The 10,576-nt window shown below is 31.9% G+C and overlaps 1 protein-coding gene and 1 long non-coding RNA gene across 4 annotated transcripts; one reads left to right on the forward strand and one right to left on the reverse strand.

The window, feature by feature from the left end:
• Positions 1-369: 369 nt before the first annotated feature.
• On the reverse strand, positions 370-8,581 carry LOC144836112 (NXPE family member 1-like). 3 transcript variants are annotated; one of them, XM_078691307.1, is made up of 6 exons: positions 8,490-8,581; positions 6,116-6,207; positions 5,256-5,318; positions 2,886-3,496; positions 2,154-2,212; positions 370-1,441 (listed from the first exon to the last, which is right to left on the reverse strand). In XM_078691307.1, exons 2-6 carry the CDS (start codon positions 6,173-6,175, stop codon positions 675-677), a joined length of 1,560 nt encoding a protein of 519 aa, XP_078547433.1. In that variant the 5' UTR covers positions 6,176-6,207; positions 8,490-8,581; the 3' UTR covers positions 370-674. The 3 variants fall into 3 exon arrangements, with proteins under 3 accessions (XP_078547433.1, XP_078547435.1, XP_078547434.1); XM_078691309.1 differs by lacking the exon at positions 8,490-8,581 and having other exon boundaries at positions 2,886-3,486; positions 6,116-6,157; XM_078691308.1 differs by lacking the exons at positions 6,116-6,207; positions 8,490-8,581 and having other exon boundaries at positions 2,886-3,486; positions 5,256-5,681.
• Positions 8,582-8,898: 317 nt separating this feature from the next.
• LOC144836114 (uncharacterized) lies at positions 8,899-10,318 on the forward strand. The gene is made up of 3 exons (XR_013611150.1): positions 8,899-9,212; positions 9,540-9,644; positions 9,857-10,318. It is a non-coding gene; the product is annotated as an uncharacterized LOC144836114 (long non-coding RNA).
• Positions 10,319-10,576: the final 258 nt, after the last annotated feature.

A 10,576-nucleotide genomic window follows, 5' to 3' on the forward strand; every position in this document is an offset into this window, starting at 1 on the left:
TTGTGGATCAAAGAGATAAAACCTACACCCAATAAACAATCGGATTCCATCAAAGCTAAATTGTTTATCTAACTCAGTAGGAGTAGCTAATTACTTAATTAGCCCTCAATTAGCATTTCCTGTCACCAACTTTGGTGCTTAGTGCACATAATTATTATTGTTTTGTATTCACTTGATCTTGAAAATGGTTCTATGATGGTACCAAAACGTCGATCTCTCTTTTTGTCATTAAATTTTATATTGAAATTATATAGTAAACGTCTTTTAATTCGTAAAAATCAATGACTACCAACTTAAGCCATGTCTATTCAAGAGGCTACAATCAGGGAAGAGTAAAATTACATAAATTGTAATTTAACTTTTCCCTGCTACAATTTATATACAAAAAGAAACGCTGGTTTATTATTATTATCCTCTTGGAATGCGTTTAAAGTAAACGTTGTGTTTATGTTGAATTTTATTTATGAAGTATAATTAAACAGAATAGTAAGCGCGATTGCCACATGATCTCGTGAATAGAATTATAAAGTAAATACAAATATTTAACTTTTACATTCAAGAGAAATCATATTTTAGAATAATAGAGGGATTATTTGTCATTTATTAAACAAACAGGACGTTTACTTATGTTTCACGTATGAATAAACAAAATACACACCGTTTTTAATTTGTAACTATACTGGACATATATGTGAAAACATCAAAAAAAGTTCTTGGTGAATAACTGGTGACGGCATGTGTACGGTATTCATAGACGGATATGACAAGTTCATATCCCAGATATCTATAATATGAATACCTAACCCCGAGAAAATGTTAATGAATAACTTGTAAATGTTATATACTATTTTATCGCTAGCGTATAATAATGAATTATTCGAAGGATGATTCCGAGGGTGCGGGGTCTTCACCACTATCTTTGCGTTCGGACAACGTTTCATGAATCGGACAAGTGTCTCTCGCAAAAGTTGCAACCTTTCAGTGAAACTGTCTTTCGTCCATTGGATATAATGGGCCCAGGGACTTACAATAATTACGTATTTGCAGTCATTTTTGTTAAGATTATTTAATATTTCATACTCCCATTTTCCGACTCGGTAATAAAACGTTGGAGAACCAAGAGTGTACGGATGGAAGTAAAAATCAAGCATCATAGAAGTGCTGTGATGTCGAATGTGCTTAGTGTTCGGTTTAGTAGTATATTTACTCTTTGTCACTCCCATAATATTCAGCAATTGTTCAGTCCACTGCCTTGTTGTAGAATCACCCATTAAAATCATATGTTTTCCTTTTATGCATTTGGTAATTTCTTGTTTTGTCCATTGTTTTGTCTTGCAATGCAATGATGTCCATACATCGTTTGTCCAGAACCCATCACTAAGAGGCATTGGTAAATCTGCCTTGCATTCTGGTAATCTGCTAATCACAAGCGGCAAATTTCCTACCGTAAACAAACAAAATCATTCAATATGTTTGTTTTACTTTTCATTAACATAACATCTACTGTATATACAAACTATAGTAAAACGTCAATGTGTGTAAAGTTGATTTGGAATTTGATTATTCATTCATTCATTCATTTCTTTTAATTTCGGACTTCGTATAATAATAATAATAATAATAATAATAACTGGTACTTGATATAGCGCATTATGCTGAAAGCCTCAATGCGCTTTACAAAAACAGAAAAATTTTGAAAAATTACAAATTAAAAAGGTGGGTTTTGAGGAGAGATTTGAAGACACTGGTGGAAGTAGCCTGACGGATTTCAATAGGCAACGCATTCCATAGAGAAACGGATGCCGAAGAAAATGAACGATTTCCATAAAACTTAGTGGAGGGATGAAATATATGGGCAAGAAGAGACTCAGATCTAGATCTCAGAGACCGCTTAGGAACATAAGGTTGAAAAAGTTCAGAAATGAACTTAGATGAAGAATTATGAAGAGCTTTGAAAACAAAGAGCAGGATCTTGAATGTAATTCTTTGTGTTACTAATTCATAGAAAACCTCGTTCCATTTCATTTTTGAAGAGGTTTCGATTCAACAAGAAAATTGTCGTTTACTGAACGCCCTAATGGGGTTTCTGCTTAACTTACGTTGTCATAAAGATCGCATTTAGAGGATTGTGTGCGATAGGTTGTCAAACTTACCTTCTTTGCTGATGTTGATTAAAGTCGTCCCTTGAACCAGACGGGCATAAGTGACAGACCTTAAAAGTAACATGAATGAGTTTAATGTAACATTATTAGCCAGATGTATTGCAGTGTTCTATTTCCAACATTATGATAACAAATCCTCACCATTTTAACATTTTGCGAACAGTTTTATTGATAATGATTGTATTTGGGGATTTTATTTATTTATTGTCTTTTAAAACTATTTTATTGCCTCTGTTTAAGTCACTGTCCGTGCTTTGGTCAATTACAAATTTGTGTTATTCCTTTTTGTATTTTCACTCCTTTTATCGTAAATATACATTTCTATTTTTTACTTTTTATTGTTATTTTACTGTTTTAGCGAGTTTTAAAGAATTTGTATGTAGGCCTATGTTTTTAAACTTTTATTTTCTATAAACAGGACCATATGTAAAAGGTGCTACATCTATACCTGATATGTTTTTATCCTGTATAAATATGTTTTAAAATAAAAAAAACATTCCTACAAATAGTATGGTTATTACAAATTGCTATACAGTGTACCGTAATTATCAATATTTGTTTTTCCAAATATACCAACAAATACTATACTGACCAAAAACCAGTGGTATTGTACTACATGTACTAATAAAGATACACCGTTTGGAAGACGGAATTGCAAGCAATAATTGAGTTAAATTGAATAATGTTTTAAAATGTTTTCAATTAAAACAAATATAGTCATACTTAGAAAATAGTTGTTGATGAGATGAATACAACTTGGAAAACACGCTACCAATATAAGGAGAGTTCGTCTGCAGCCAACTCAACCTATCGCATGACGAGTTCATAGGTTTATCACAAAAGAATACAGTTTCTCCCATAGCTAATGGATGGCTGTATTGGCATTTATCAACGCCAAGTAATGCTTTTTGACTAATACTGCAAAATTGTGTTTCTGCTTTATTTATTTCAAAATATCCTTTCCATGCCAACCTTTTTTCCAAAGGCCATATTTCCTGTTCAATAAAATCCACTGCTTCTGATGGATGGACAAGAACAATAGAAATGTTGACGATACCAGGCCAACCGGCGAAGAACAACACCTCATATGTACCGTTTTTTAAATCGGTTATCTTTCCTGTGTTGTGGTTTTCCTTAGAATTGATTGTTGCAAAGAAAAAATCACATCCACTTGTATATTGACCATGCTGATCACGTGCCTGGATTATTACACCAAAGAAATCACCAACTTTAACGGCTCTGTCTGGATTCTTCAAATATATAGATGATCTATTTATATCAATCATCGAATTATTTTCTGATTTAGAGCAACTGTAAAAGGAATCTGAAATAAACTGACAAAATTCGACATTAGTTAATTACTGTATCATAATAGCTAATTTTCTCTTTGTTAAGAATTCGGGAGAATTTAAGTATAGCCAATCAAGAGAGGACAGGGAGCTGAAAGAATTGGATAAATAATGTATGTATCTCACAGTTGAGACCCATGGTTCAATTCCTGCTGTGGACATTTTTTTTCTCTCGAAAGAACAATCTTGTCCTGAAGATGTTGAACAAAACTATTTTTATATGATATTGATACTGTGGAAGAAGCAATTAATTCGCAAAAAAAAAAACAATAAAAACCTCTGGTTTGGATGGAATTACTAGTGAATCATTGAAAAACGGGGGTAATCCCATTATCATTACTTGCTCTGTTTGATAAATGCATCCAACTTGAACGACCTGACTGATGGAACATATATAATTTATATCAATATATAAAAAAGGGGCCATGAGTGATCTAAATAACTGCATGTCCAAGATTTTCAACATAATTTTAACCATGCACTATCAAATTACTATAGATGTTTTATATCGGAAATCCAGGGTGACTTTCGTGCTTCTCATAGGTGCGAGGACCACATATTTACCTTGAAAAGAGTGTTTGGAGGAATGGTTTATTAAAATCTTTCTACCAATCAGGCATTCGAGGTAAAGCCTGGAGATTGATGACAAATTATTTGAAAATGTTTCATGTAGTGTCCACAGTGTCTTGAAACGGAATAATTTGTAATCCATGACAAGGGTGTGTTTTACCACAAGTTCTCTTTTGTATTTTTTTCTAATGAATTTAAGAAATTACTTATATCAAATGGTTTAGGAGTAAGAATCAATGGAAACTAGTTAGTTATTGTGGACAGATGATATGCACTACTTGCAAACAATGAATTGGAAATGAACCAAATGCTTGATTTAGCCTCTACTTTTGCAAAAGAATGGAAACTTAGTTCTAATTTTGAGAAGTCAAACATATTAGTATTTGGAAAACGAATCAATAAGGAGAAAATGGAAATTAGGTGACGGTTATATGAAGCTGAGTCATATAAATACTCAGGTGTGCTTATTTCAAGAAATTTGAATGACCACGAACAATTTGAAAGTGTTGTAAGAAAGGTAATAGGTTGATTGCCTATATTAAATCTGTTATAGATAATTTTTGATAGGGTTTACTTTGGTGTATGGTGTAAATAAATCGGATATAGATGAATTAGAAAACCTCCGATTACAGATGGCTATAGCTACATCTTAAAAGCCCCCATTATGAACACGGCACGTCTGTAATTTATGGTTGGTTGGTTCATGGAGGAAATATACAGGAAATATTTCCTCCATGGTTGGTTGAATACCAATAAATATTTTACATGATATTTTACGAAGTAAATATTTTTGTCGTTTAGTAAAAATGGAATTATATCGCTGGCTTAAACTACTTCTTAACACAACTAATTTGATTGTAATGTAAGTTTCGTTTCAAATGTGTTCTGAAGATCTACTAGAATATCTGCTTCACAACGGCCTATACTTTCCACATTTACAGTATGCGTGTGTAGGCCTATATTTTTATAGATATTTATTTTAGCCTAAGTATGTTATTACTGTATTGATTATTTTGTTTTGTTTATACGAACGCATCAATTATCTTTGAGCAGTGTCGCCAATAAAAAGGTGTAAGTTCAAATAAATACTATTATAATAGAGAACTTTAGGAATTCTTGGTGTTATACAGTACGTTGTTTTAATCATAGAGCAATCTACAGAGGAATGACTTACTTGTGTTTTAACGTTTTGCCTGATGCCATGAGGTTGGTCATAAGGAGACAGCTTTATTTTTGCCTGAAGATATAAAGAAAACAGAGCATCAAATCAAGTGTGCCTATTCTGTCTTATCATCATAAATAAAGGCCTTATCTGATTGGTCAGTTATTAGGTAACTTTCCTAGGGTGAAATACTTCCACTGTAGTGAATGTTAAAGTCAACTATATTTCATTTTTCAGCTTAATGACTTATTGAACATTTTTTATTTCTTGGATAATTATTATTAACATTGAGATTCTTAATTTTTGTATGTAAAGTAATTTAAACTCTATCATGTCAACATTACGTTAATTCTGGTCTTTAACCGAATGTTAATGGCAAATATATGAATACACCATAGGCTACTACTTGCAGGTTACACTCCAGTGATAGGAAGTAAATATATAATATTATATTAAACCATCCCCGATAAATAGAACAGTTACGTAGGGGAGGTAAAACGGACCACTGTATGGTAAATGGTCTACTGATTTTCTTTCTGTTGTGCTGCCCTCAACAATTGCTATTTCCAAAAAAAGAATAAACAACTTGAAACACATATTTTGACAAAATACATGACTTTTTATACACAAAAATGAATAAAATAATTGATAATTTTCTGGATTTGCCACTTCTGACACGTGTGACATTCAACTTAAGTGTAATTCCATTCAACTTAAGTGCAATTTCATTCAACTTACTTGCAATTCTATTCAATGTAAGTGCATAGGTTTACGAGTAAATTGCAACACATTGACTTACGGAAGTTCGTAATAATATAATCTGTTATTAGGGATACAAAATATAAATCAATATTACTATCTATGATACTTACAATTACAACGAGTGAACAGATAATACATGCCACAATGAATATCTTTAATTTTGAAAGCATTTTGATGCAACACACAACTCAAGTTGTACCATCTGTAATAAGAATATAAACATTAATTAATACACATCCTATACTAATTAGAATACGTATATTTTGAAAGGAAGCAGCGGAAGCAACTCATCTATGTATAATATTTCCGGATATCTGATACAACAAAGGTCGCTGCTTGTCCGGCTGGAAGGCTAGGTTCGAAACTCATTGAAACAAACTCCTTGTAAATAGGCCTATTGTTAAATCATTTTTGTCTATAACTTTTATTCTACTTACTCTGGACGAACCTTCATTCATGAAGTGTGCCACTGTTTCAAAAGTGTAGCTTCCAAATCAATTATTATTATTATTATTATTATTATATCCCATTATCTACTTAGAGCTTGGTAGGGGACTTACACATGATTTTGTTTTTAATCCGAATATTCCATTATCATTGTTTCTAAATCGATTTGTTGGGATTCATGCACCGTCGAGTAGGTTTATGAATAATCGGATCGAAAACTGTTTTTGAATAATGTACGGATTGATTGTTCATTAACATTTATACGACTACATTTGTTTCTTTTATCTCTATAATAAATGCATGTTCTAGTTTTCCCCTGCAGTAACTATGCAGAATTGTTACTTTTGTATATTTGAATAATACATTGAACATACGAATCTCTTGAGCAACGAAATAGCTAAAAATTGCCTCAACACACTCCGCTGGGACATGAATACCACTGATTTCGCATCGTGATATTCTACAAAACACTTGATTTTCATGTTCCCACCTAAATATCTCGGCTATTATAAATCGGATTCTTTTGGATAGTAGCTCAAAATAAACTGTAGACAATACTGAACATTATGATATATATTTTAAATTGTAAAGTTACAAAAAGTATGTGTCATTTTACGTTTTAAAACTCACCATCCATTGCCCGCTCACAGTGCGCAGTGTTTTATTTGCAATTTAAGATCACTTGTAGGTCATCAATCATTTTGGATAGTTTCTTAAAAGAAAGCTGAATATTCATAGATTCCTTATATACTTTTCTTATGAGCATTGGCTTAAAATAGACTGTGTCGAAAATAACAAAATCTATTTTGAAAAAACCTAAAAATCCTCAAAAACGCGGCAAAATTCAAATAGGGTTTGTCTGCGTTATCAAGCATTCAGTTGGCAAACCGTTGGATTGTAGCTAAGTTTGGGATTAATTTTTGCATTATATAATTGTAAGTACCTTTTTAATTTTCGATAATTGTGGAAATTAGTTGTAGTCATAATGGTTGACCCCCCTCCTATATAATGGTCGATGACAAGACTTGGGTTGCATGAACTTGGTATGAACCTATAATTAGATAAACAGCTCAATAGGTACATATTAAAAATCACTGTTTGGTTGCAAAATTTGCACCAAGAGATTCATATGTATCGTATCGGTTTACGGTTTTTGGTTTCAGATCGTATATTTCAGCACGGTTGGTTGGACAATTGCACCGTTTAGTACGTAGGCCTACACTTTAGTTAAATGCAATCACAATTCTGTGCACTAAGGTTGAACGAACATTTCGCTGAAGTTAAATACAATACAGTATGCAAGTGTGTTGAATACAATTGCACCAAAGTAAAATATATTATTTCCACTGATTTGTTTTAAAATTGTATATGGCCTATAATACAACAATTAATGGAAATCTCGACGGGTATATCTCTCTAACAGTAACACGCATCTTTTTATTTTGACACATGACAATGACATGTAGGCCTACTGGCTTTTTATCTTTTACATAGCCGTAAGGCAGTGTTATCGCTGTTCTGAACGCTCCGACCATAACCGAATTATACTGTATTATATACATACTGTCTTTGGGACATTTTCTGGATCGATCCCATTTTCTTAAAAGAATAGCCTAGACTATGAATATAACAGAATATAGCAAATATCGAAAGAAACAGACACAATGGAGGAATCCATGATCAGATTTTTCGTCAACGCAAACTAAATGGCGGCGGATTTCCAATTGACATTTTTCCCCAATTGCATAGCTGCAGCCTACGGAGGTCAGACATTTTGTTTTAATCATAGAGGACTTGATATCCTGTGGCTTTTTTATGAGAACATGTTATACTAAAAAATGTTCCCATACGAGCCTTCGTTAGTTGGCAAATTTTAAATAAAGATACGTCCCACGTAAAACTATCGAGCCTAATCCGCTAAGCATGGAGTTCAATATCGAAGTCATTGTTTAAAATTCTTATTTTCTCCAAGATTTCTTCCGTCAAAAAGGCGTACTTCTCGCAGGATAATCATATATATTATAAAATTCAACTTACCGTAAATTATATTACACCAACTGATGACTGTCTCTTTATAAAAGCTGATAAATATTATAAATATGACGGTGATAATACTCTAGCAGCAGAATTATATGGAATTGACATCTGAACATCAAAATTGTTACTTTTCGTGGTGGCCCCTCTGGCAACTACATATTCTTTACATATAAAGTTTGAAAATAATATTTACAACATTAATCATAAACTTGCCATCGCCAATAAGGCACTGTTTTTGTAAAAAATGAAAAATTATGAACAAATTATGAATTGTTGAATATAAATTATAAGCCAATCGCGAATAAGCTTTCATAGGCGTTTGGAGAGTTTTATTAAATGTTGACCAATGAGAAGCCTTCTGATATAGCTATTCGGTACTAGCTTGGTATCAACAAAAAAACACTAGACGGTCACACACATGAATGTTGTAGGCCTACTCTTTGTGACTTTTATGATAAAATATGCCGAATTAGTGTTGTATTGACGTATCTAACTCTGTAAAAAAGTTTATAAAACTAGCAGCAGCAACACACGCTAAATTTTAAGAATGTTACGCATGGTGGAAGCTACCTACTAAATGTTATGCATTTTGACTTCACTCCACCACCACCAGAGTGATAAAGGGCTAGCCTACTACTAGGCCTACCCTACTAGCTAGAGAGAGGCACCCTATTCGATTGGAAGATGGTAATAACAAGCAGTACTCTATTTGCCTTCTACTAGGTAAGCCTACAAAAGAGGGTAATTTTTACAGCTATTTTATAGGCCTATTTGTTCATATTGTTAATACTGTAAAGTGTAATAATGTATATTATTTATAGGCCTACCTAACTAGTAGGCCTAGGTAGTAGGGCCTACTAGCATGGCATTATTGTGATTGATTCTAGGCCTTGGGTAGGCCTAGAATCAATCACAATAATGCCATGGTGTTAATAGTTATAATACAGCTGAGTTGGTGGTCATCATGTCATTCAACATTGACTGATTGAGACTAGCTTTAGACCTCCAAGTCTACCTCTATTTTGTAACGTTATTCTTTTTTTTTCTAAGAAAGTCAACAAGAATTCTACAACATCTTGAATTTAAAGAGCTGAAGAATACAGGTTCAGTGACAATTACAAAAAAAGTAGTTTGCAGTTTAATTTACTGTACAGTGTAAGTACATACAGTTCACATAAAAACATGATCTACAGTACTTCCGTTATCATATATGTTTTCTTTATATTTGTCATACAAAATAAAAAATTATTATCACTACAGTCCTTGTTATCAGGTGAACTGTTACTATACTTGTTAAGTTCACAATTTAGCTGATCACAGACAACTCATGTCATCTTATTCGTAACATTCTGTCTTTTATTTTACAGTGCAAGTACTGTATCTACCAATCTAAAAAGAAATTTCAGATCAACAGTCAGTTAATGGTTTAACTCTGCTTTTGATTGCTGGAAAAAATAATTTAATTAGGAAATATTCTATAGCATTAACAAATTACAAAAAAATATATATAATATTATATAGCCTATTGATTTTTTTTCCGACATATTAGAACAACAATATGCCATACATCTTGTACTTTGATATTACGCCATTTTTACCAATATATTGTAAGTAATGCATTGTACTTCATAGCTATGATTACTTTATACATTTTAGCAACTCATGTTAAATTGATATTCACCTAATAATGTTCTTTTATTTGTGTAGAAATAAATATTACTATTAATAAATATATTATCATAAAAAATTAACAGGCTATACATAACATATCTTTTTGATGGTGTTTTTAAAAAACTGTTTCGTAATATCCTGTAATAATATATGCAATATCCAAGTAAAATTTATTAATTTTGTGATAATTGTAACTTGGTATATAGTATTTATGTTACCAAGTCTCTAATAAATGTGATGAGTATATAAATAAAGGTTGTCTATAGTATTTTACAATTATTATACACACAATACAGTACATTGACATAAAAATCATCTTTATGTTTGTTCTTTAAAATTGATATAAAATAATCCTTTTTAATCACGTTTCCACTCTATTTTATAATTTATAACGTTTTGATACAAAATCAACAACT

This window comes from Antedon bifida, chromosome 2 (assembly GCF_963402885.1).
Source record: "Antedon bifida chromosome 2, ecAntBifi1.1, whole genome shotgun sequence".
NCBI lineage: Eukaryota > Metazoa > Echinodermata > Crinoidea > Comatulida > Antedonidae > Antedon > Antedon bifida.